At 39.9% G+C, this 27,978-nt stretch overlaps 1 protein-coding gene across 1 annotated transcript; it reads left to right on the forward strand.

The window, feature by feature from the left end:
* Window positions 1-1,732: 1,732 nt before the first annotated feature.
* Window positions 1,733-25,736, forward strand: aimp1a (aminoacyl tRNA synthetase complex interacting multifunctional protein 1a). Its single transcript, XM_038278557.1, has 7 exons — window positions 1,733-1,856; window positions 6,441-6,571; window positions 8,891-9,004; window positions 12,404-12,565; window positions 17,121-17,329; window positions 21,157-21,325; window positions 25,453-25,736. Coding segments are annotated over exons 1-7 (954 nt in total). The 5' UTR covers window positions 1,733-1,854; the 3' UTR covers window positions 25,620-25,736.
* Window positions 25,737-27,978: the final 2,242 nt, after the last annotated feature.

Here is a 27,978-nt window from a genome sequence, read left to right on the forward strand (position 1 = left end):
ATGTCAGTTTACATATTTTATTTATCCTTTTTTTATACTCAGTAATAAAATAGGTTCCTGCTCTGTTATACTTACTATGTCCAGTTAAGTAATATTTTAAAAAACAAATATTTCTTTTTTTAATACATTCTATCTGTCCGTCTATTTAGGTATCTAACCAGGTTGCTAGTTCTCTATAAAACAAGTACAAATCTTAATTATTTTTTTAATTATCATTGACTTTCATTTACAAATTCAAATGTAATGAATTTACCTCATTTTGACATAGATATACATAACAAAGAACAATAACATTTTGTTATTACAATAATCAATAAGCTGAAGTCATTGACAACTTTATTATTTTGGAGTTACTCTCCTCGATCGTCTGGGAAACTGTTTACCATGAGATTGGAGCATGCAGCTTTCTGCGTTGTGTCAGAGCAGCTAATGCTGAGTCCTGTGCCGGTTTTAGGTGTGCATTATTATGGTAAAGATTTAGTATCTGGTAGTTTCCTAATAGTATTAGGTAAATGGTAAAACTTGTGATGTCATGCAGTGCATTGAAACCTGCTCTGTTGGAGTAATCAGTAGATTACCAGGGCACTCCGCTTCTCTGCATTATTCACTTGATTGTTGCTGAAGTTTTTTTTTGTTTTCTCCAATCGTCCTGGTAACTGATGCAGCCTGAGCTTTGCGTTGAACCTCAACCCACAGCCTTCCCTGGATTAACAGCTACATTATATCTTTAGTTAACTGAGTTATATCCTGTTGTGGAGGTCTATATTTTGAGTTTCTTTGTCCTGATGCCGATCGCTGTTTAGTCAGATTTTTTTATCCCTTTTTTCTTCTTTCACATTGATTTTATTTGATTGCTACATTAAGGTTAAACTGAATATGAACCATAAGACTTGGTAAAGTTTAAACCACACTAATGGATTAATAAAAATGTGATTAATGTTTATTAAATATGTTTGATTTCACAGCAACCTATCTCTTTATTTTGATACAATCTCCAGGAGTTATATCAAGAATAATGTCTGTCACCACAATTCGCCAGTGGTATAAGTTCTAATCATCAACTGAGGGAGTTCAAGTCACTAAATTCCCAGTTATTAGAAGAATATTTAATAATAACTATAACAACTTTATTTTCAGTGCTTAGAGGAACCTTAACGTTTTTTATTTTTAACTGAAATACAGATTCAAACATTTATTAAACCAAAGTAAATAAAGCATGGGACAGCCATATCTGTCCTGGATGCTAAAACTACACACATCTTATTATCTATCTCTATATTAACATTGATGTATTTTCCATTCATTGCTATGGCCCTACATTAGACCCTAAACATGATTAGTTAACACCTAAAACTAAACTGAAATCCCACCTTGCCCCTAAACCTAACACCTAACTGTACAGTATATGTGAGGAAAGTGGGCATCCCACTGTATTGAATGTAACAACCCCTCTGTGTGGTGCTACCACCACCATGCTTTGTCTCAGTGGACATTTCAATGATAGAAGTGAACGTAACGGATTACATTTTTTCTGCTACAAAATGCAGAGAAACTGTGAATTTGCGTTGTCATTAAAGTTGTTTCGTATTTTCATTTTCCTTTTATAGGTGACTTATTTCTACAAACTGAAATAAAAAAAAATGGCTTGTCAGCCGGCACTTGTAAATCTATATAGTATATGGATGCAACCGATAAAAATTCACAGATTAACTTCTTTTTTATCCGGATGCTATGGAGATCTGAGCTTGCCGGGGACCTCACAGAGCTGCTTGCGCTCTGCCTGTCTGTAATTCAGCTACAAGCTAGCTGTGCGGCTCCTGCTCTCCCCAAAACGTGTTGGGATTGCTTTGGTTCATGTAAGTTTTTTGTTGCTTTAATTTAGTTTCGTCTTTGCTCCAACACAAATGGCTGTAGTATGGCAAGTCTTTTATGACCTTCACTTTACCACGTTTACGACTAAAGGTAGTTGAAACTGAAACATTTAGCTGACGTTGCCCATTATAGCACGTGAAGCAGGGCTCAAAATTAATTTGATCGTTATTTTAAAAATACAACAACAAAGACACCATCTTAATAAGAGTCATTTGATCTGGTTTCCTATCTTATAATTTAATATAAACGTGAATATGTTTTAACAAACGTTACTTTAAAACAGGCATATCAAAGTCCTAATAATGTAATAAGTATTTTTAGGACAGTATCTCTTCACGTTACAGCACTTACCCCGCATAATAACACACATTTTTTAGTAGAATTAAGTATTATCAGATATAATGAATTATTTATATTAGATTGATATTGTTTTATGTAAAGCTGTCATAAATATTTACATCTGTGGGCTTCCATATTTGAGCTGGTTTTGCTTAGACCGAGGTGAAAGTAATAAAACATATTCTCAGCTTTGGATGATGATCAAAACATTTCCTTGGATCTATTTCTTCTAAAACTATGATGCCAAAAAGGAAATGTTTGGATGAAAAACACCTGCTTCTATAAGATTTAGGAGGGAACATGGCATGAAGTTTATTAAGCATAACTGTTTGATTCCCTGAAAGATGCAACTGTTGATGTGCATCAGTCTTGGAAAGGTTAAAGTCTAACACCTGCCTGAATCTTTTAGATAAACCCCTTTTCCATAACGTCTGAATCAAATGCTAATGATGGTTAATGAGGCATCTTGAAGCCAAACTGTATTGATGCTGCATTGATACTGTCTCGCACAATACTGACACCTGCTGGACATTTAAAGACACTGCAGTCAGCTGATTTGACATACTAAACTGAATTGATTTCATGACCTAGTAAATGATATAATTTAAGTTATTGTAGGTTATATTGTATTATTTCATATCTGTGTTTAAATTGAAAATATCCTTGATAGTTTTAGACTCAGCCAATAAATAATGTAAACGTATAAGGTAAAAATTTAGGGGGAAATGTGAATGAGGATGTTTGTGGATTAGGTTTTTAAAAACAATTTTTAAACAATAAGTACAGTAAAAACAGTAAATAAACTAAGAGTCAATTTGAAATTAACTTAAATTCAGATAGTTTGAGTGATAACTGAGAGGGAAATAATGACACAAGGAGAAAATTTAGATAAAAACGCAGCGGCTGAAACATTCCTATTCCTTTTAGGCAGTGGTGTCAAAAGTACAGACATTTGTTACTTAAGTAGAGGTATAGATACTGCAGCTTAAAAACACTCTGATAAAAGTTGAAGTATTAACTTGACCTCTTTACTCAAGTAAAAGTGAAAAAGTATGTGCTCCAAAAACTACTTAAAGTATAAAAGTATAAAGTAACCTTTAAAAAAACAGCCAGACGCCACTATATGAATTGAAAGCTTAATTTTTCGACTATTTTGAAAAATTCTTTGAGATAGGGCCAAGGATGAGGGAGGTCTTGTTGGTCTCCGTCTCCATCTCCCGATACGCTCTCGCCTGTGTCCGACCTTTCAGACATTTCAACATCTTTTTTTTTTAATCCGACATTGTAGCATGGCTTAGACAATTCACGCTTCCTGCTTACTTCTGATGATTTCCTTTAGCTAACCAATGACTGTTTGTGTTATATGACTCATGCAGCTTTCATGCCTGCAAAATGCTTTACAGCGGAGGTCTTCAACAGGGGGTCCGCGAACCCTAGGGGGTCTACAGAGGTACTGCATGGAGGTCGCAAAAGTTTTTTATATTCCTCCCTGCAATTTTTTTCCACTAATTTAGATGTCTTTAAATACACATTAACATGAATTCAACACACTGTAGTAAACATAATTTCAGTCATCAATGCACACATTCAGTACCATACAGGAGCTCTTTCAAACTGGGCACCGTTTCATTCACAACACCTGTCCCATCAACCAGGAATCAGAATCAGATATATTTTAATAATCCCAGGGAGAAATTACTTTCATTACATGACTCCATCTGTAATAGAGTGATTCTAGGACCAGGTTGATACAATATATATATAATTATGGGGTCCCTGCTCCATCTCAACATCAGTTTGGGGGTCCTTGGCCTGGAAAACATTGAAGACCCCTGCTTTAGAGTTTTAAAAGAAAAAAGAAAAATCAATCCTTTTTTAAGAGAAAAAAGCTTTTATATCCCCAGAAGCATCATAACCACCTCTTGATTTAGATGTTCCAATATCAATTATCTACAGATGTTAATGATGTAATCTAGCCATCAATTCAATCTTGTTGCATTTATAAATTGTAATCACAGTTATGGAGTTAGTTTAGTTATTGTTTAGTCAAAATTAATTCCATAATAGAGATGGAACCTGGAAATTGTGATGATCTAAGAGCATTCTGCACTGTATCTGTTATTTGTTTCTGCCTTACTCTGTCTAATTTCATCAGCAATAGCCTGAACATCATCCTTTGGATTAAATTAGACTTCTCAACATCCAGTATATTCTAGAACAGCCTCTCTGAGCGTCTCTTAAATGGAAACATGTCGAGCCTCCTGAGGCCTTCAGGTGGTGCTGGCACTATTTACAATCATCTGCCTGGAAAACTGATTGTTTTGTGCTTTCCTACTGAATGTTTCTGCTCAGGAAATGAACCATAAAACTGAAGACACTTAAACATCCTAGCAAAAAAACGGGGGCGGGGGGGGATTGGCTGATATGCATGTTTAACTCAAACCGCCTGTGTGGCCTGATTCTTCGCTGTGCAGTAACAGAACCAATAATGCACATTTCAGCTTTCCGAAGGTTCAGTCGTTTCTTTTTTTGTTGATCTTTTATTATGTCTTCCCCACTGGAGCCGTTTAATTCAGATCAGTTTCTCCTTTGATCCCTGATTTGATCAACTCCAGCTCTTTTGTGTTTTTAATTTCCTCAGTTTTCATCTTCGGCCAGCTTTTGTTTCTCTGTGCCTTCCTGTAATATATCTGAGACGTTTTCTCCTCCACTCTGCAGCTTTGCAAAAAATAAATCTGTCCAATTTTTTTTCTCTCGCCGGTTGGAAATCTTTCCTCGAGTCCATTATTCCATAAAGGAGCAGCATCCCCCAAACTCAAACTGCTCTGCAAGCTGCTCCTAAAACATCATAACAATTCCCATCCCTCTCCTCAGTCCAATACATATTAGCTCCTTCTCTAAGCACCATACATTCAGCCTCTCTGTCTGCAATTTATTATGTGTCACACTTTGCGTAACGCAAGTTCAAAAGTCGTAGAAGATAGAGAGCTAATAAGGTGATCGAGTTGCTCAGAATCTGCAGCTAAATTGATGCCAAAACGGCAGATGAAAGCCAGAAGCAACTCATCTTGAAAACTTTGTCATTAATGGATGGAAATAATGTTTTTTTTTTTATTCCAGTTTCTGTATTGACCACTCATAGGTTATGTTCACACCGCAGCCTGAAGTGACCCAAATCTGATTTTTGGGCCCATATGCGACCTGGATCTGATCATTTCATGGCTGTCTGAACAACACAGATCCGATTTTTTTTTTTCCAATGCGACCCAAATCACGTGGCTATGTGGTCCTGAATTCGATGCAAATCTGATATTTTCAAATGCGGCCAGGTCGCATTCATCCGACCTGAACGCCATTAATACCCGACAAAGGTCACTATTCTGGGTCTTGCTACCATAAAGCGGCAAGAAAAACAACAACCATGGCAGAAGATGATGCAGAGAGCAGAATTTATGTTTAACCATCTTGAAAGATTATGTTTTTATAGTTGGGAACGATCGCTAGATGCCCTCCATGTTTATTTTACTAAGAGCACTCTGGCCTGTGATGGCATTGCATCCTCTACTGCACATGCAGGACACTTGCGTTTTATGACTTCAGTTCACACAGGAGATCACATACAAGTCTCATATATTTGGAAATGTGAATAGCAATGCAAAAAAGTTGATTTCACAAAAAAGATATCTGAATTGAGCATTAAAGCCTGCAGTGTGAACGTAGCCAAAGTCTGGGGTCTAACACCCAAAGAATGGCATTGACACTGTGGTTATTGTCGTTTTTTTATCACAAATCAAATCCTGATCGCAACATCTACCAAAGTGAGCTCATATCGCATGTTTTTCTTAATATTAGGCGGGCCTAAATACATGCATATATCACTTTTCAATTTAGCAGATTTCAGTTATGATGATGACTATTATATAATCCTGCAGAGTCTGACCAATAATGGGGAAATTACAGTATTCTGTTTTTGTTGAGACTGCATTGAAACAGTGGAAGTTACTCTGTGGTCGTTTTGTGCTAACTTTGGAGCTCAAATATTCATCTTTTGCTTCTGTTTGTACACAGCTCTGTGACTCTAACTGGAACCTCTCTGTGTGCAGCTGTTTACTACAAGTCCAAACACTTTGTTTTATTTATTTTTTTCCTTTAAGCTCCTTCAGCCTCTCCGGTCTGCAGATGGCATTTAGTTTCACAAACACCGCTGTTTGTCTGTTGTTGTTTTTTAGGTTTTTAGCCCGTTCGCTCATCAAGATGTCGAGTCCCAATCCTTTGTTGAGGCTGGAGCAGCGAGCCGCCGAGGCCGACCAGATCATCGAGTACCTGAAACAGCAAGTGCAGCTGCTGAAAGAGAAGGCCTGTAAGACATGGGGGGGGGTTGCTCTTATTTTAGCCTTATTAAATCCAACCCATTATACTCAATAAATGCCTGTGTAATATGGCTGAAAAGTGTATCACAATACAGGCTTTCATATTAGTCCAGTCACCTATTTGAAATAAAGAGCAGGGAAAATAAACCCTGAATTTAAATTATTACCCAAAACCAATGGTTGGAAAGGTACATTAAAATTGAACCTCAGTAAAAGTTGCACTACGTCAGCATTTATTTACCAAAGTAAAAGTGTAAAGTATGTGCTAAAAAGACTACTTAAGTACAGACAAATTTTTGGACATTGCCTCTTATTTATTGTTGAGAAATGATGCTGTCAGTCTTTATCTGCAACCTCTGGTTAAAGACAAAAATACATAGAAATGACTAAAACAAATAAATTCCTGTTGGAGAAATACTTTTCCTGATCTATATTGACAATATAAAACTTCTAAAATCAGTCCTTATAAATGTGCGTATAAATGTTTAGAGCAGGGTAAAGAACTTCCACTGAAAAGATCTACTGTTTAGCTCAAGTAGAAGTAGCTGCATTTCATAAGAATACTGTTAAAGTAACTGACTAAATCTAGTTACTCACCACCTTTGCTAGGGGTGTAAATAATAATCGTTTTGTATCGATGCATCGATCCAACAGTCGACGATCCGATGCATCAATACTGTGCAGGAGTATTGATTCATGTATTTTTTTTTCCTCCGGTCTATTTTTATCCATTTGCTCCTGGACGTAATTCTCCCTCCCGTGCTGCGGTGGCGCTAAACCTATTTTGCCCTCCTACCTCGCTTCCTGGTTATACTTTTACAGCAGTTTGTTGCAGTAACGTTGACACAGACATTTTTGATTAATGTTCAATATTGAAGCGTGGTCTCTGCTACACACTGTGGGTCTAGATACGGCCGAGGCGGCGAGAAAGTGGGGGCGAGTTTAGTCCGACGACGGAGGGACATGAGGGCCAAAAAGAGTGGGGATACAGTTGGAAAAAGGGTCCCAGCGTTCTTGCGCACCTCGCTCTTCTAGCGGGTCAAACTTCACAAGTTGTTTTCTGCAATTTCGGTCATAAAAACAAAACAAGCCGGTCTCCTGTCTGCGGTCAGCTACAATTTGGGAGAGGTGCAGCTGGGCGTCTGTGGAGGGGGCGGGGACGTCGACACTCTGGAGCCGAGGTATTGAATTGCACTCTTTGCACTGATTTTGTGCGTATTTTTTTATGCAACTTTGCTACTTCTGGTATTTGCTGTTGTTTCTAAAAAAAAAATTCATAACGATATTACAGCTTTCATTGATTTATTTCAAATTTGAAACCTTGTCTAGCCTGTAAGGTTTAAAAAAAAAAAAAAAAAAAAAATGAACCAATTAATCTAATCGAATCGTGGTGTATTCTTGAGTATTGAAAATAATCGAATCGCTGGGTCAGGAAACCGATACTGAATCGAATCGCCATGATGGATTTTACACCCCTAACCTTTGCCCTAATAAACCTTTTAAAAATATGTCAATCTGCCAACAACTTTGATTAGTTTGGCTGGAGGATGATAAGAGGCAAAAATCTTTTGTTAACCACCTGAATAACGGACTGCGGTCCGGATCCAGACCCACCCAACCTTATTTCAAACATTTGTAAATTACCTCATGTGGTCTGACGGCAGTGTTTAATTACACTTGTGCTGCTTCTCCTGTTTGTACGGTAAAGCCATCCAGCACCAGCCTGCACGTGATAGAAATGATCCAATGAGCTGCTGTCAGTCTGGGCTGCTGCTGCTGCTACTTTTAGACACAGCAGGCAAACCTGTGGCAAGCCTGGCGATGGGAAAGAAGGAGAAGATGATGAGAAAAAAGAGAGCAGAGAAAGTGTGGACTGCTGGAAGAACTGGTGAACTGGTGAAAGAAAAGTCTTATTCTAGTTCATCAAATCATTATAATAAATATTCATATGAAATCTTGCAGAAGCACCATTGTTGTTATGGAAGATAAACTCTCCCACTGGCACCGCCGAAGTTCTTGTGACAATCCGTCGAAGTTCTTGTGAGTTCTCTAATAGGCTCCCCCTTGCGCTTTGGCGGCGAACTGCTGTGCGTCTCTAGAAAGTCCAGACAGACGGTGCAGAAGCGTACCAGCAAAACTGGTTCACGATCAGACCCAAGCCACATTTGATGTGTGTGGATGCAGAAGTCTAATCTGCTCTTTAGTGTCTCATATGAAACAAACAATTTCAGTCTGTGTTACCTTTTGCTATTTAACATGAATAACTTTTCTTTCTTGTTTTTTTTTCTCTGCGTTTTTTGTTGTTGTAGCCGCCCAGGCCAGCGTGAGAGAGGAGAAGAGACTCACGGTGGAGAATTACAAATTAAAGAATGAAATTGAGGCGCTGAAAAAGCAGCTGCTGGAGAAAGAAAAAAGGAGAGGAGGTATGGTGACACACCCATTCTCGCCTTGCCGTGTGTTGTGAGAACCATGTGTTGACTTCCATTGTCATTTTCAACCCTTTCAAAACTATAACCAACGCTTCCCTAACCTAAAATCAACTCACACCTTGATCTTAACCCAACAGAAATCAGATTAATCTGATGAATCTGTACTTTGCTGTTTGCTGCCTGCTTCATTGGGGAGTGTTTGACATCGTTCTAGTCTTGTTTGCTTTCATCTTCTCTGATAACTTCTCAGTTCTACTAGAGCCGGAGTGAATGATGAGGACAACATGCTCATCGGTAGCTGGATGTCTAACATATGTCCATCTTTTCCAGGAAGGATTCACAGGAATGCTGTTGGTCTGGAATAAATAAGTCGTTTGATTATCTAAAAGCATGAGGAATGTTTTTTAGTTTGCTTGAGGTGGTGTTTAGTTTTTTTGTTTTTTTTTTCCACTCCCTTTTCATCATAGTGATGTTTGTTTTTCATTGTGTATGTTAATCAAATATAGATAAATACTGGCAGAAGCCTCTGATTTCCTTTAGAGATTAAAATGCAAACTATATAACTGGAATCCACAGTTCTAACTTTGTTAAATAGCTTAATATCTGTAGCCACCTGACTTAGTTAGACAGTAAAGGGCAGATTACCCCAGGCTCACACCGACTCCGGTCTTACCGTTGCGGTGCGGTGGGTGCGGCGCCGCAGTGATTCCAAGTCATTAAAAAGACGTAAACCTCTCTCACCGGCTGCTGAGCTGTCCGGCTGCGGTTACCGAGACACTCCGGCGCTGCAGAAAATTCCACAAGAAAGCTATCCTTGCGGCGTGCCGGAGCCCCCCGCAACAAGCTCTCGCAAATATCCTTATTTGGGCCGTGTTATCGCGTGAAGTTACGTGAACTCAAGTGAACTTCTGTTAAATCTCCGGACCTGTTGCCGGAGCCGCAGAGCCGCACCGCACCGTAGTCAAAAGGGCAGTGTGAGAGGGGGTGTGCGGAAGTTGCGGTCTCCGTCGGCTCGGTAACCGCACCGGAGCCAGTGTGAGCAAGGGGTTAGACTTCTGCAACACATCAAATATTGCCTGTGTGTCTGGTCGCGAACTAGTTTTGGTGGTATGCTTCTGCACCGTCGGTCTGGAATTTCTAGGGACGCAAAGCAGTGTGCCGCCAAAACACAAGGAGGAGCCTATTGGAGAACTCACGAGAACGACGGATTGTACTTCCGAACCTCCTCGATTAACCTTTCATCGTAGTTGTTCCTCGGTTTTCGAGAAGGAGACACAGACAGCCGGAAAGGCATACCAAGGACCGATCACAGCTGCTTCTTGTCTGCACACTGTCTGCGCGTTAGAAGGTCTGCGACCGTCCAACGCGTAGCCAGGAGTTTTTTTGAGGTGCGCGACGACGATTGCAGAAGCTCTGCGCTGCGGGGTGTGTTCGCATACAGAGACAGATTTGATGGTTGCAGAGGCTATGTGTCAGAAGCATAAATTGGCCTTAATTCAGCTGAAGGGCCTTCTGTGGAATGAATAGTTATGATTCCTGTTTGAAATAAATGATAAAGTCTTTCATGTTTTTGTAGCAAAATGATGGCTGTCAAGTGTTGTTCATGATTAATGAAAGGTTGGTTCAAAGAAAAGGAAAGATTATTATGCTAATAGATTAATCTGTTGATTATTCTTTCAGATTACCCAATTATTAATAAGATGCTAAAACTGTTTATTACGAAGCTCGAAGTGTCCTAATAGAGGAGATCTGAATGGAGCATTTAAAGACTTGCAGCAGGGGGCCAACCCGTAACCTGGCCGTCAAAGTCCCTACTAGTACCAGACTATAGGAAAAATAAACTACAAAAAAAAAAAAAACAATAATCGAAAACAGGACAACTGGTCCCGCCAGGCCAAAATCACAACGAAAACAGCATCCAAACAAAGGCTAACAAAAAAAACGCATGGCAGCTCGGAGACATCACAGATGGCCGCACAGTCTAACTCAGAAGATGACAAAGAAATCACCCAGTCACCCAGCCATCACATTTTAAATGAAATATTTACACTCATGTGAAGGCAGTGACGTGTATTTCCTTATGGATGGTTGGATGGATTGATGGACATTATGATCCATCCATCATAGCGTCCACCAGAGGGTGCTGTAGCAAATACTCAGCCTTAGTCAAGCTGCTGCCTTAGATATAGAAGCACAGAGCGAAACCTTCCATGTTTATTGCTGTGTTAAAATATTTAGGGTCTTAGGTATATCTGAAAGATGTCCATTAAAAACATTGTTCTGTTCTCCATTGATTTAAACTCACGTCAAAAACTGGGCTCCAATTATCAGCAGAAAGGTGACTCCTAATTACTTCTGAACAGAACCAATGTGAAGATAAGGTATGGAGGATTATAAGATATTGCACTTTAAAACCAAACAAACCCAGAGAGACGCAGAGATCTTGTAGAATTTGATTTCAGGGCCTACTGCAGCTCCCACTGCTCTGGTGCTTATAGATCTGGAATATCGGATCTGGGAATGTCTGACAAGGGAAGCAAGGGTTTAGAAAACAGGTGGATTTGAAGTTTCACCATCTCCAGAGATTTAATAGTTAAATCCTCAGTTTTTTAAATTTGGGGGTTATAAAGTATTTGGATAAAAAAAAAAAAAAAAAAACTGTTGAGCGTTTCCTCCCAACAATGATCCTCCAGCCTTATAGTCACATAGAGTCTGGTGTGAATCCTTTCCCTCTGACGGGGCATCAGATCATTGAACACTTCTTAATGGAGATGTTGTCCAGAAAAGACGAGCCGTTGCTTTTTTAACCAAAGAAATAAGTTTATATTAACGGTTCGAAAAACATTCAAGATTGTAGCTTCTGTCTGCAAAGTGACCCGGAAAAGTTCAGCGCTCAGGTCTTAACATAGAATTAAGGTAATTAAACGGATCATGGCGATGGTGGCGTCCCTGCAGACCGCTGTTTGTCAGACGCCGGCTCTGCATTTTGTGGTAGTTCAAACATCAGGCGCCTGAAATGAGGGGTCATTTCTCCTGAAAGGCTTCTTGTCGGACACTGTTGCCTGCTTTTGGGCTTTGTTTCGCTCCTCTCCATCAGCATGGACACTATGTCATTTACCCATCAGAAGTGTTTGCATCAGGGGAGCTGTCCTCCCACTGGCTGTGTAAATAAAGCTCACTCTGGCTCATTTAGTTGGCTTAGGATGGTGCAAACATCTCTGCATGTGAATGGGGACAACAGAGGTGTAGCCTGTCCTATTTTAGATGTTTCTGTCTCTGTTTGGTATCAGTTTGAGCTTTGTGGAGAAGGTCCACTCGTCAAACCTCCCTGTCCCTCCCCTTGTTTTGATGCAGATCCCCAGCGTCTTATGTGTCATTTTTTTCCCCCTGCAGTGCGGGATGTCCCCATGCCGTCTGTGGACAGCGTTACTGATGTCTGTTCGAAGCCCGCTCCTCCTAAATCCACTGATGCACCGCCCTCTGGTTCTCCTCCCACTGCTGTCCAGAGCCCCCCTCCCAAAGATGAGCCCAAAAAGAAGAAGCAAGAAAAAAAAGGTACAAGGCAGAGGAAAGACGCAGAGAAAATTTTTGGCTTTTGATCGCTGGAGAAATAAATAAAATCACAGGTACAGGTGCTAGTAATGCCAGGAATCAAACTGTTGTTCTAGGTTTTATGTTCTCTGCTGAGAGTTCATCCCTGAAGATGAAGCATCCAGACATTCTGAGATCTTAGAGTTTTAGTTAGAAAATGTTGATCTGAAGATTTGAAATCTTTGTTTAGTTTAAAATCAGGAAGGGAAATTATCTCCGCTAATACAGAATGTCCATCCATCCATCCATCCATCTGTCCATCCATCCATCAACCCATCCATCCAACCATCCATCCATCAGTCCATCCATCCATCCATCAACCCATCCATCCATCCATCAACCCATCCATCCAACCATCCATCCATCCATCCATCCATTTATCCATCCATCCATCAACCCATCCATTTATCCATCCATCCATCCATCCATCCATCCATCCATCCATCCATCCATCCATTCATCCATCCATCCATGCAGTATATTTAGCGACTGCTCAAACCACTCTAGCAATGCTTTTCTGTGTTGGAGACTTTGGCGACATTTTCAAAGCACTGACAGTCAGAGAAAAGCATTGAAAATGTGAAATTATTTAAGTTATTTGAGTTAATTACTTCTTTCAAACATATTTAGAGTGCTTGTAATTATCTTTTGTCTCAGCGATGTAGATGTTTCTCTGTCCTACGACTGGATCAAAGCTTTACCAAGTACGAAAATATGACCACATCTAGCAACTTTAGAGCCCCATATGCACTACCGTCTGAAAAGTGATCCGCTCCGCGCTCGGATCCTTATGACCATTTACACACCACGCTAACATGGTTCCCTGCCTCCTTGTGGCGATCTACGGTACTACTGCTCTCTAGAGGTAAATAAGCAAACCAACATGGGGACGCCCGTAACATTTAGGAAGTTTGCAGAGAGTCAGGAGAAGAAGGGAGCCATTGGTGAATTTACTTGACAGAGGAACGATAGTCTAATCAGGGCTTACGGATGCAGTTAACGACAGACGTTGAGGTTCATCACACTGCTAAGCAGAATCATCACTGGAAATCGTGTGGCACGGTAGGGAAGCTAGTGTTTTTATGAAGGTCTGAAGTCTCATTATTATGGAGGCTGACTGTAAGGAGATGATGCGGTCTGCTCATACAATCTTTGTTATTTGAGAACCGTGCAACAACTGAACTGCGTTAAGCCCTACTGATGAGCTAGTACCATGTTAGCGCGGTTCGGTTGTGTCTGGCACGGTCTGGTTCAGTTGTACGCTCCATTTACATTCAATGGTGATCTCGGTTACCGTGCTAGGACCGATTTCGGAACAGTTTCAAAAGGGTAGTGGAAATGGGGCTTAGGACAGCCCTGCTGAAGAGTTGGTGACGGTGTTTCAGGCTGAGCCCCTGCACCTCTATATATCGAATCAGATGAACAAAAGCTCATGTCCAAACAGGGAGGATTCAGGTGGAAAAGTTTCCTGCTTTTTTGTTTTTGTTTCAATAGAGGTACCAAAGAGATCAACACAAGGCCATCCTCAGGCCGTTCATCAACAAGGTCTGTTTTTAGTTTCAGGAGGAAATTTAATTAGATTCCAACAAAATGACCCGTGTTGTTTCAACTGGATTTTAATTTCTGTTATTCATAAGGCAGATATCAGTTTGGGACTCATTCATCTTTTTGAACAAATATTTGGATTGTTACGCACAATCCTAAAGCCTGAAATCTGTCACAGATGCCTGTGTTTGGTCGCATAGGGAACTCCCCGAACTCCATGCAAAGGATTCTCGTCTAAGGATTGTTTCAGCTTTTGTTGTTCAAAGTGCTTCAGTCTCAAACAGCCATATCCTTTCTTCCACTGAGGAGCTTAATTAGTCTTAAAATAGGTTCACTAAGAGTGCAGACAGATTTATAAGTTTAGAATTAAGTCAGAATATAGTCTGAAGTGATAAATATTCATGTGAGCAGTTTTATTTAAAACACAAATCTAAACTGTCACATTTTGAGCATTTTATGATCGCAGGTTAAAAGCCATGAGGCCTCCAATGTGTCACAGCTATAAGTTCCTGCTCATCTTGCTTATTTATGCTCCTGTAGATTCCCTCCTACTAGAGTGTAAATCTGTTTCTGTGCCTCATGTCAACTTTGGTCACTTTCCGGGTGGAACCAAACTGAGAGGTAAACTGTCTGTGATTGGCTACTTTTCTAGAAATCCAACCTCTTGAGACAGTACTGTTTTTGTTCCTGTCTGAAGCCACTAATCTCTATTCATTCACTGGATTGCTGATAGGCTGAAAAAAAAGTCACCTGCCACCATCTTGGTCCTCCCTATTCTTAAAGAGTTGCGCCATAAAAATGCTTGCAATATAATGTAATTACCATAGCAATGTAATCAACACATGTACACTCACCGGCCACTTTATTAGGTACCCCATGCTAGTAACGGGTTGGACCCCCTTTTGCCTTCAGAACTGCCTCAATTCTTCGTGGCATAGATTCAGCAAGGTGCTGGAAGCATTCCTCAGGGAGTTTGGTCCATATTGACATGATGGCATCACACAGTTGCCGCAGATTTGTCGGCTGCACATCCATGATGCCAATCTCCCGTTCCACAACATCCCAAAGATGCTCTATTGGATTGAGATCTGGTGACTGTGGAGGCCATTTGAGTACAGTAAACTCATTGTCATGTTCAAGAAACCAGTCTAAGATGATTCCAGCTTTATGACTTGGCGCATTATCCTGCTGAAAGTAGCCATCAGAAGTTGGGTACATTGTGGTCATAAAGGGATAGACATGGTCAGCAACAATACTCAGGTAGGCTGTGGCGTTGCAACGATGCTCAATTGGTACCAAGGGGCCCAAAGAGTGCCAAGAAAATATTCCCCACACCATGACACCAACACCAACAGCCTGAACCATTGATACAAGGCTGGATGGATCCATGCTTTCATGTTGTAGACGCCAAATTCTGACCCTACCATCCGAATGTCGCAGCAGAAATCGAGACTCATCAGACCAGGCAACGTTTTTCCAATCTTCTATTGTCCAATTTGGATGAGCTTGTGCAAATTGTAGCCTCAGTTTCCTGTTCTTAGCTGAAAGGAGTGGCACCCGGTGTGGTCTTCTGCTGCTGTAGCCCATCTGCCTCAAAGTTCGACGTACTGTGCATTCAGAGATGCTCTTCTGCCCACCTTGGTTGTAACGGGTGGTTATTTGAGTCACTGTTGCCCTTCTATCATCTCGAACCAGTCTGGCCATTCTCCTCTGACCTCTGGCATCAACAAGGCATTTCCGCCCACAGAACTGCCGCTCACTGGATGTTTTTTCTTTTTCCGACCATTCTCTGTAAACCCTAGAGATGGTTGTGCGTGAAAATCCCAGTAGATCAGCAGTTTCTGAAATACTCAGACCAGCCCTTCTGGCACCAACAATCATGCCACGTTCAAAGTCACTCAAATCACCTTTCTTCCCCATACTGATGCTCTGTTTGAACTGCAGGAGATTGTCTTGACCATGTCTACATGCCTAAATGCACTGAGTTGCCCCCATGTGATTGGCTGCTTAGAAATTAAGTGTTAACGAGCAGTTGGACAGGTGTACCTAATAAAGTGGCCGGTGAGTGTATATTACATGCACATTGTCAGATAGTGTGTGTGTGTGTGTGTGTGTGCGTGTGTGGTGGGGAATGGAGGGTGCATGTGTAATATTCTTAATATCTTGCTACATTACTATTAAGCTTCATTAACACATTATTTTTGTGTTGATGGATTTTTATAATATGTTATATTAAATGATTTATAGACTTAATAAGCTTCATACTGAAAATGCAGTGTGATGTACCTAATTTTTTTTACCTTAAATGACATTAATCTACTGATGCTATGAAACAGCAATTGCATGTCAAAGTGATGACTTTATCTTTTATAAATGAGAACATCATCTTTGTTCGATGCTGTAGTGCATCTATTCTAGTCCAACTAGGAAGTACCAATATGGCGGCTGGTGACTTGACAGCATCCGGTACTACCAATGGCCTATCAGCGATCCAGTGAATAAATAGAGATCAGTGGCTGAAGCTGGTAAGGTTAGCAAAGCATCTTCAGGCTAATTGCTGTTCTCTTTAAGAGTTAAATTAGTTTAGTAAAGACATTATTAAATATGTTAGCTTACTACAGTCAGTCTAAAATTATTCTTGTTAAATTTGGAACTTCGCACGATCTAAGCTAGCCTTACCTTTACTGTTTCTAATCATAGACATTATATACGTAGACACCTTGTTGGACACTGTCAGCATCGAGGCCGACGTGCCTGGGCGGCCATCTTGGATCGGACCACAAAAGCTGATCTGTCCTCGGCTGGATTATTATTATTTTTGTTTGTTTATTTAAGAAACTGTTCACATATTTCTGAATTCTGTTGTACAATTGCAAACCTTGTGTTTATGAACCTTAGTAAGTCTTCATACCCCTCAGTCTGACTAAAACTGTATGATTTCAGCATTTGTTTGTTTAACCTTTTTTAATATAAGGAGGAGAGAAAGCAGAGAAGAAACAGGCAGCGGCGAGCCAAGAGGACGCCAAGGTGGATGTGTCCCGTCTGGACCTGCGCGTTGGCCGTATCATCACAGCAGAGAAGCATCCGGATGCTGACAGTCTGTATGTGGAGCAGGTGGATGTGGGCGAGGCTGCACCAAGGACTGTGGTCAGTGGCCTGGTCAAGCACATACCTCTGGAGCAGGTTGGTAGACAGACATGTGGAGCTGAGGGCCAAATACCCAAAATTACTCCTAATAATCTTTACATGCATCTGAAACTGCTTTTAAACACAGAACCACTTTTAACAGAAACATTTATTAAAGTCGTAGGGAAGCGGCTGTTCCAACCGTTGCATTTCCCAATTCTCCCGAGTGGTGCACGACTTTACACGAGTGAATAAAATGAATGTGATTGGTCGTTTATCAAGGGGGCGGGATTGTTGTAGCGGAAGGTTCGCAAGCATGTTTGATTGTGGCCGGTTTGTCAGAAGCATGTTACTAACCAGTTAGCAACTTAGTGCTAGTAGGTTCCCAATGGGAAATTCCATTTGGACCAAGTAGCACTAAATTGGTGACTTAGAAACGACACTGTCAAGGAACACTATGGACAGAGGAAACATGCAAGAGGAGGAGAGTTTAGTGTCGGAGGTTGTGGATGAGTCTCCTCCGTGATCCATTTTTTATTTAGAGGAGGAAAGCGGGGATGAAGATGTTGTGGAAGAGGACGCCAGGGCGGCAGAAGCTTGGTTTGGTGTAGAAGGCTTACAGCCGTACATGTTTGAGCCCTTGCCTCGCTAACCTGACAACAGCCAGATGCATGTTTCACTCCGCCTAGCTCCGCTCACATACATCTGGGAACCCGCCATAGGAATTGCCTTTACTGAAGGCTGGGCCTTATCAAAACTCCTTGCATATGATTGGATAAGCCACTTGTCTGTCATCTTTATTGATGTGCTATTTCAACCACTCACACCGAAGCTAACCCGTGACGCTGTGAGAGGAGGAGCCATTTGGTAGATCAAGCTCTTGCCAAATCCGGTCGGGAGAAGGGCGAAAATATCGTTTCCACCAACAAAAGCCTTCAAAGCCGTTCTCTGATGTTCTTTTAATGAAACAATATCAGATAGATTGGACAACACAGAAGAAATAGCAGCATCAATGCTAACGCTTGCTTCCTCAATGCGAGCCGCCATTGTTGTTGGAATCTCACGGTCGCTTCTCCACTCCAGGACACACCCACCCTGCGTCCTGATTGGACAGACCATAAATTCGGTTGGGGAAATCACTTTCAATGAGCGGGTTCCCAGATGTATGTGAGTGGAGCTGGGCGGAGCGAGACATGCATCTGGCTGTTGTCAGGTTATTGCCTCGCAACGCTGAGATTAAAGTATTCCGGCTCCATGCCGGATTTCAGGCTTTCTGCGATTGCGCATGAGTAAAAAAATAAAAATCACTTGAAAATAAATTGACGGTAAATAAAAAAACAAAACAAACAAAAAGACAACTAACAATATTAGCCAAACAGAACTACTACACTACACGTTTGCCGGGAGCTACGGCAACAGCTGATTTAGCAGCGTCAATAACTGACTATGCGTTTTAAAAATAAGGGTTTGTGCTTTCCTCACCCAACACGACCTCTCACAGCCTGGTTATACTCCCGCAGCAGTGTGTTGCAGTTAGCTTTTTGCAGGTATGACGCAGACATTTTTGGATTTATGCCAAATTTTGAAGCGTGGTCTGCGCTATGTTATTCCACGCCACAACGCAAGAGGGACAATCAGGAACTAGCTGTGGGTCTAGATACGGCCGAGGCGGTGAGGAAGTGGGGGCAAGTTTGTGCAACGGACAACAGAACTTTGATAGTAGATCTATGCATTAAGTCTTGGCCTTCGGAGCTTTGTTTTTGCTGTACAACATGCAGCATTTAGGGCATTTAAAGCATACTGTAGATACAACAAAGGCTCAACAAATTCAAAAAATCCATATTGCAATTATGATTTTCCTTTCAGCGAATCACAAGCATGAAAATGACCCTGAAAGTAGGGCTGCAAAAATAATTGTTTTGCTAATCAATTAATCTGTTGATTATTTTTTCCGATTAATCAATTCAAATTTGGATAACCAAAGGTTCCTTAAAGTCGTAGGGAAATTACAGTTCCCTACGACTAATTGCTCAGCCTTAGCTACCCCTGAGGATACTTAATCTTCTTACACCAGCTACTCACACGCATCCCTCTTTACCAGGGAGTTGTTCCCATTTTTTCAGACCTGGACTTCCTTATGGTGGCTCCAAAGTTCATCATCTGGGCTGCTGCAGCTGTGGACGCTGACATTAGCGCTGTGAACGTCTGTGCTGCTTTTCTGACTGCTGGGGTTAGCAAACAAAGATATAACTCTCTATGGTCCTTGCAGGTTGTGTTTCTGATATAAATGAAGACACGTATGTGGCCTAATTCGCCTGAATGTTACGTCTGTAGTTAACACCTTAGGAGCTACGGTCGGGCTTCTGGGATCCTTCCCAAAGTAACTGGCAGTCATCTAGGAATTATTGTAACTTCTGTTACTCTGAGATGGTTTTTAGCCGCAAAGAGGTGAAACAAAAGTTCCTGGTCGAGACTTTAGAATGTATAAAAAAAAATGCAATTGATTGTGTTGATTTTTTTTTAAGCTGTTAAAATCTGTATAATCAATTAACCAAAATGAATGTGTTAAAGTCCTAATTAAAAAAAAGCAAAAAAACGTTTTAGAGCCCTATAAATGTGCCGAACTGGCTTCTATTGATCAATACAAAATATACTGTTTAACATGTTTTAGGAACAGATCCACTGCCTTTATTCTGAAAAGATGACTTTTCTCTTTAATGCTTTGTTGGTCACATTAGTGCCCTAATGTTTAAAGATGGGATGCAGAGAGGGAAGTCCTTGTGACACAGAGACAGAAATTGTCAAAATGGTTTCAGGATGGAACTCTGTGTTTCTGCAGTGTAATGAGTATTGATTGTTTTTGGTGTTAATGCAAAGATGGTGTCAGTAAATCTGCAGCTAAACTCCCATTTGTCACATTTAGGTAAACAGGTTGTTTTATATCTGATCTGAGATGAATGAGGCAATCATCTGCTCTGGTGACTAGGGATGCACGATATAATCGGCCCCCCATCGGAATCGGCCTTACAACTGAATATCGGAGATCGGCCACCCCACCGAAATTAAACCCGATATGTGATCACCTTCTGAGTTTCTAAAGTCTAAAAAAAATAAATAAAAAATACTACTTCTTCTTCTTCCTCAACAACTTCTTTTTTACAGACTTAAAAACTTCTAAAAACAAGGGAAAAATATTGATACATTAAAATATCACAATCTCTTCATATGCTGATATATTGCCATTTAAAAACAACATATCAATCTCTTTTACTAATGAAATATTGCTATGTCATCGTTATGCTACAAAGTCCCCCGAAAATTCACAAAATTTTGCCATATTTTTATATGTTGATATATTGACGGGGTATCGATCTATTTTACTAACAAAATCTCACAAGAATTTGCAAAATATCACGAGAGTTTATAACAGAACGATGAAATTTCACGAGATTTTGAAAGTAAAATAGATCGATACCGCGTTTTTAAAAATCGATTTGATATCAGCATATGAACATATTTGAGTATATTATTTTTCAAAGTGTCAGAAATGGATAACAAAACTGCTATTTTCAATGACTACTTATTTTTGTCCAGCTTTAACCTCGGTATCGATATCGGTTATCGGCTACATGAGTTTTAAAATATCGGCATATCGGATATCGGCCAAAATCCCAATATCGTGCATCCCTACTGGTGACCATGAATAAATGACGGTACATTTTATGGGCCAATATCTAAAGAACCATGGAATAGGTTTTTTTTTGCAGATATTCCTCCATGAAGTGTTTTTGTGCCTGAATGATTTCCTGTTTCTCCTGAAACGTGTTGTAGCTAGAACCACAGAACTCTGTTGACTCTCTGATCTGCCTTTGTGTCCTCTGTAGATGCAGAACCGGATGGCGATCCTGCTGTGTAACCTCAAACCAGCCAAGATGAGGGGGGTGGTGTCCCAGGCCATGGTCATGTGTGCAAGCTCACCAGACAAAGTGGAAATCTTGGATCCTCCGAGTGGATCAGTTCCCGGGGACCGAGTCAGTGTCCAAGGCTTTCCAGGTGGGTCCATCTGGGGGGTACTTGTGGTTTGTTGTCTTTAGTGGTTCCTGTCTTTAGGAAATGAGGGGTTTCATAACATCGGCTTGGACGTTTGTTTCTCTGAGGACGCCCCCAGATGTGTTTTGGTACCCATCTCCTGGTTCTGTTTGCTGGTGGCTAAATGGTCTGTGACCACTGGTCTTAACGGCCAATCAGCCATCATTGCTCAGACCGTAACCCGATCATCCTGTGGCAGTTTGCCGAGGAAATGAGCGTCCTAATTATTTCTGTTAGGATTAACCCACATGAGTTTAAGGAACAAACCGTGGTCGTTAGCTTCATGTCTGCTGAGACGTAAAACAGACCAAAGGAACGTGTGAAATCTAATGTTAGAGCGACCATCCCACAGCTTCTAGACGTGAGCCCTCTGCAGCTCACCTGCTCCTAACCAGGCGTCTGCAGGACAGAGCAGGAAGGTGTCTCAAGTTACTGGGTAGGAAGACCGGATCCCCTGAGCTAAAGGCTGTACCTTGGAACAGCGGTTCCCAAAGCGGGGGACTGGGTCCACAGGAGGGTCACAAGACACCCATGTCTTGGGATGTTAGGGCTAGAGTGAGTAATCATGATAATCTATTACTGTAATAATCTCCAACTAATTTAATAATCAATCATTGCCTCGTTTAACAAAGACTAGAACAAGACATTGACTGAAAGAATTACATCATAGCAGTAACTAAAAACAAAACGCTGCAGATATAAACATCAAATATCAACAATTTCATCATTAAAAATTCAGTTCTTTGTGTGTGTTATATACGCACACATACACATACATACATATATGTATATGTGTGTTTATATACATGCGCACACACACATATTGATATATGTAATATATATATACATGCATATATATATATGCATCTATTTTTTTTTTACGTTTTGCTATTTGCAAGCTATTTAAAATGCTTGATAAGTTTTTTTTTTGTTCTATTAATTTCAAATGTGTGTTTATTTAGATTTATTTATTTACCAAGAGTATGTATTTTTAGTTTAGGTAGGGGCAGCCCTGAGTGGGATCTGATCACTCAGGTATTTCTGAGTCTCAGAATATATAATCATATACAGAGAGTTAAATGTCTGACTAAATATATAAATGTACCATGAAATACCTGCTGTAGAGGTTTTATTTATTTATTTATTTATTCATTTCTTTAGCTGATGAATAATTCACACATTAAATAATTAAATACTGTACCTTAAATGGTTAAAGTAACACATAAGTTATTAGAAATACATTTAAAATGATCAATTATTTTACAATATTTATTTAAAAATTGACAATAGTTACTTCATTTTTTAAATAAACAAATATTTGACAGTGCTCTATCTATCTATCTATCTATCTATCTATCTATCTATATCTATATCTTTATATCTATATATATATATAAATACCCGTGTAAACACCCTGTTCAATAACCCTGCATAAAAAAAAGCTGTCATATGTGGACGCACTGTATATATCCCATGCACCTTTTACTTCCTTTGGCAGTACTTTTCTCCACTGTGAGATCAATAAAGTCAAATCAATCAACAAAGGGAAGTAAGTATAATATAAACAAAGATATATGTGCATTTTAGGGTCTTTCCAGTCTGTTGCCTTGTTATTTTTAGGGTTACAGGCGGAAGTGTTTGTGATCCCCTGCCTTAAAAATAACAGAAAGATAAAGACTGTTAGTCCTTCTAATGTCTTCACAGAAACACTGAAAGCATCACCTGTTGGTAGGAATATCAAAAATTTCAATATTCCTACATGTATTGATACTCAAACACTATCTGGATTCAGACCGCGGTATGTTTGTCTTCTGGGACAAATGAAAGTTAAACAGGATAATAAAGGAGCTGATGAAACTGTTAAAAAGGCAAGATGCCACAGACTGGAATATGAGGAGGGAGAGAAGATCATCTGGTTATATGTACATTTAATCTGTTCAGCTCATAGATTTTATTATGTTAGAGTAGTTTCATAGATGCGGCTGAATAGGTTTCTACAGGCATTTCTAGCAGTCCTCTCATACTATTTAGATAAGAATCACATCGTATTGAATCAAAATTTAGAAACATATTGTGATAAAAGTTTAGGATCCAGTCCTAGCATACTAAAGTGTTTGCTAATTTTTGCTATTGTTCATGTGACATTTCTGGATTTTTTGCAGATTAAAGGAATAAAACCTCAGATAACCTTTAAAATGAGGTCAAAAGTGTTTTATTTGGGGTTTTTAATTTGTATTTAGCTGCACACTTCTTTAAAAATCATCTATGATTCTGTTAAGAAATAACTTCCCATGTTGAAAAAAAAGAGTTATTCCATGTCAATGAAAATATTTTTTACCTCTTTAATTATTCATACTTTTCTATTTAAAAATAAAGCTAAAATAGGCTTTTTCTCTAAATTTGATCAGAATCAGGATGAAAAAAAATAATGGTTAATCGTGATGAATCCATAATTGAAATAATCGTTAACGAATATCTAGTTAATCATTAACTGGAGTATGGAGACTCTTAAATATGCCTTTAACTGACAGAGTGACCCATTTAGATAAGTAATTATACCAAGAATGCAAAAAATATATTATATATTTTGCATTTAAGATTAAACTTTTTGGTCTGCCAATGAGCTCTATCCAGAACTCCTCAAGTGGAAAATTTTTACTTTCACCTGATTTAATTAAGTAAAAATTCTTTAAGGAACCTTTGCTATCAGATTATTAATCCATGAATCAAAAAAAATATAATGGGCAGATTAATTGATTTGCAAAATACTCATTAGTTGCAGCCCTAGATCAAATAGAATCCTGCTGGACAGACAAATGAGCCAGAGCTTCACCAGAACCTCAGCTCATGTGGGACGTTACGACACACTGTAGTGGATGTGGAGCAATGGGTCGCTGCTGTTTAATCTGATAGTGAACGGTCCAGGTTGGGATCCTTATGCTTAGGTCCATTTCTCCAGCTCTCCCTCCATCCTATCAGAACCTGCTTGAGGTAGAGCCTCTTCTGGCCCAGAGGGAACTTTATTTAGTTCCTAGTCAACCTAAATCTGTCCTAAATGAAATATAAAAACATGAGTTTTTCCCTCACCTCCTGTTTGCTTACCTTTCCCACCATTACAGTAGAAGTTAGTTTTTCCACAGCCACCCTATGTGTCTGTGATTACTCACATTTTCCAAAAGGTGAGAAAATGTAGCTCACTTTGCTCCCTAAGGGAGGCGGTGGGCGTCTGCTGGTGTCAGGGTTTGGTTGAGGTTTTGAGGACCCAAATGTAGAGGTGAAGAGACAGAGGTGAGTTCTTGAAGAATTAATGAAATGACTCACTGGCAACTGAGGCAGGAATCCAAAAATGCTACATAAAAAGTATAGAAAAACCAGAACCTTGGAGACATCAGGGAAAACATGCATGAGGAGCCAGGGAACGACGAGGAAGCAGCACTGAGGAACTGCACAGGGAGAGTATATATGGGAGACTGAACAAAGACAGGACTAATGAGCTGATTGGTAGCAGGTGTGAACAGAGGATTCTAGAAGGAGCTAGGGAAAAGGAGACCAACACAAGAGGGCAAGCATGAGAAACCTAAGAACTCAAATATATCCAGAAAACACAATAAAGTAGGAATTAAACCAATAAAACTAGAAAGCAATGAAAAACATGGATCAAAGTGAAACTGAAAACTCAAAGAAATCTTAACAGAACCAAGACTGTGACAGCTGGCACCTAGAAACACACAAAGGTTCCCCATTAGAACCTCCTCCAAGCATCTGATTGGATTAGTTGTAATCTAAGGTTGGAAGCCATCTTTCTATGAGTTTTGACAGACGCTGAGGAACATCAGAGGAAGCTCACCTCTCTGTTTTCCCTGAGATGAACTTTATAGATTCAGAGAAATCCTGGCTCCATGTTTTCAATTACAGCCGAGAGCAAACAGACATTTTATTTACAGAGGCTCAAATGAAACATGACAGAAAGTCAAATGAACTATATAAAAGCTGTGTTCCTGCAGGTTATAAATAAAAAAAAGCACCACATTCTGGATCCAGGAACCAGCTGAGGATTATTTCATGCAGGATTTATTTTTCCCTCATTCCAGGTGACCCAGACAAGGAGCTAAACCCCAAAAAGAAAGTGTGGGAGCAGGTTCAGCCAGACCTGCGCACCGATCAGAGCTGCGTGGCAACGTACAAGGGAGCCGCCTTTGAAGTAGCCGGGAAGGGAGTGTGCAGAGCCCAAACCATGAGCAACAGCGGAATCAAATGAAATGCCGGAGCTGCCTGGAATAGCTGGGTGTTTACTCGGCACCCGTCTCCACCAATGATGACGATGATGAATGGGAGGAAATGCTTTAAAGATGTTTAATAAAGCATTTGGATTAGCTTTGCTGTGTTTGTGTCTCAACAATCTGTCCCGTCACTGTCACCTCCAAACTACATCCAGTCTCGGCCCATAAAGTGTAATCAGGACAGCAGTATCTGAGCATTAAGTCTGCTCTCCTGAGGAACATCAGCTTGATTGGGCTTTGATCTTCAGGCTGCGACTCAAAGGGACGTAATGAGAAGACGTCCTTGGTCTGCTGGCACGGATTATTCACATGGCTATTGTTTTAATTTACTTTCATAGCATAATGATAACAATACTCTGTGAAAGCAGAGCAGTTTGTTCTGTGGTTATAGATCAGCTTTCCCAGACAGCAGCCTTTTCTCATCAGGCAAATGCAAAAATATCTCCCTCTGAATAACTTTGTACGACTTAATTTATTAAAGAAGGGTTAGAAACCAGTCCTTAAATGTTTTAAAACAACCACTGGGTTCAAGCCCATTATTGACACATCTAGAAAACCGATGAGTATTATCAGTGGCTATGAGAAACTAATCTTGTACTCAGTTTCCTCACTTCTAAAAGTGTTCAAACGCTCCAATAATAAAAAATATATTTGGCTTCTTTATGTAAATATAGAGCAAAGTATTTATATCTATTTTAAAATTTATCTTTTCCTTAAAATGACATTTAATTCATCATTTTTAATGCATTTTTATTTATTTGATGTTAAAATTAAAAGTATATTTTTAGTGCAATATCTGAATCAATATGAATACAATTTGCCATAAAAATGTTATATTTTGTGGTACATTCATTTATTTCACACATGTATTTAATGATACATTTTGCCCTTCATTTTACCTGAGTTATCACATCACAATGATTTTTAAAGTTCTCTCATGCATGCAGATTCTGCTATTTTACAGTATAAAGTAAAAAAAAAAATACAAATTAGAGATGTAGAATCTCTAAAGTTATAATATTTGCAGTATCTAATGCTATATGCCATCTTCTCTTTATTTTTACCTGATCTCCAAACAACACAAGCTAGTAGATTATCCGGAAATTTTAACTTAAGAAAGTAGTGATAAACACCTAAAAAACATCTTTTTAAGTTACTGAAATAATTGAAACTCGGTAGTAGTTACTAGTAACTAGTTATCTCTGGAGACTCTTGAGCTTTCAGGCAGTAAACAGTAGATGAGTCTGGATCTGTGCTGCTGTGGGGCAGACATTCTTCTAAAGGCCCTTGAAATGTTGGAAAACAGCACGGTGTCACAAAGCTCATTAAAATAATCAACATTTTAATTAAAACATCTGTTGCTGGAGAGCCGAGGTCGTCATCTATTGGCTTTTTCTGCAGGAGGATAACCCAAAACACCCTTAAAAGCAAGCAAAATCCTAATTTCCACCAAGAGGGACTCGATCCTGACACCTGCGTCCTTTAGCTTTGTTGCAAAAAATTTTATCATCAGAGTTTTATAAATGAAACATTGCTCTTGTAGTGCAGCTATTATGTCTTATGACTAAGGCAACCGTTTTGGATTTTAATTAATTTAACCAAACGGTTCAGTAAGCAGCTAAGTGCTGCTTTTCGTAGAAGCTTTGAGAACCTTCTGCTGGTTCTTGTTTTAATTCCATTCAATTCAATTCAGTTCCTTTTTATAGCGCCAATTCACAACACGTCATTTCAAGGCAGTTTACAGTTCAACCAGATGATACAGTCAAATTGATACAAAGTTTTCTATCTCAGTAAACCAGTTGATTGCATCGACTCATTGACTCAAATGCAATCCCTCACAACAAGCATGCTTGTAGCGACAGTGGAGAGGAAAAACTCCCTTTTAACAGGAAGAAACCTCCAGCAAAACCAGGATCAGTGTGAGCGGCCATCTGAGGCCAACTGGGGTTCAAGAAGACAGAGCAGACTCTCAGAGAGAGAGAGAATTTGTAACTTGAAGAGTTTATTGTCAATAATATATATGAGATTCTGTGGCACCGGCTGAAGACTTTGTGTTTAGAGCAGATGAATGATCATATGATCGATGGATTTAGTGGCATAAGCCCAGGGTGAATGGGATGGAGCCTGTTCCGAGATTCACTCCTTGGGGAGGGGAAGGGGTGGAGGTGGGTGGAGACAGCTGGTGAGCAGGAGGAACATCAGCAATGCTTGAAGAAGGAGACTTTGTAAGTCGATGGGCTCCGGGAGGGGTGCGGTCCCGAGGCTGATGGGCTGAGGTTTGGAGGTCGGGCTCCAATCTACCTCACCTGATCAAGGTGAGGTTGATTATAGAGACTT

Source organism: Cyprinodon tularosa, unplaced genomic scaffold (genome assembly GCF_016077235.1).
Source record: "Cyprinodon tularosa strain WSP-4 unplaced genomic scaffold, ASM1607723v1 ctg142, whole genome shotgun sequence".
NCBI classification, from domain to species: Eukaryota; Metazoa; Chordata; class Actinopteri; order Cyprinodontiformes; family Cyprinodontidae; genus Cyprinodon; species Cyprinodon tularosa.

Coding starts and splice junctions, on each gene's coding strand:
- aimp1a (XM_038278557.1), top strand. Junction 6,572..8,890: donor GCTGCTGAAAGAGAAGGCCT/GTAAGACATGGG, acceptor TTGTTGTTGTAG/CCGCCCAGGCCAGCGTGAGA. Junction 9,005..12,403: donor GAAAGAAAAAAGGAGAGGAG/GTATGGTGACAC, acceptor TTCCCCCTGCAG/TGCGGGATGTCCCCATGCCG.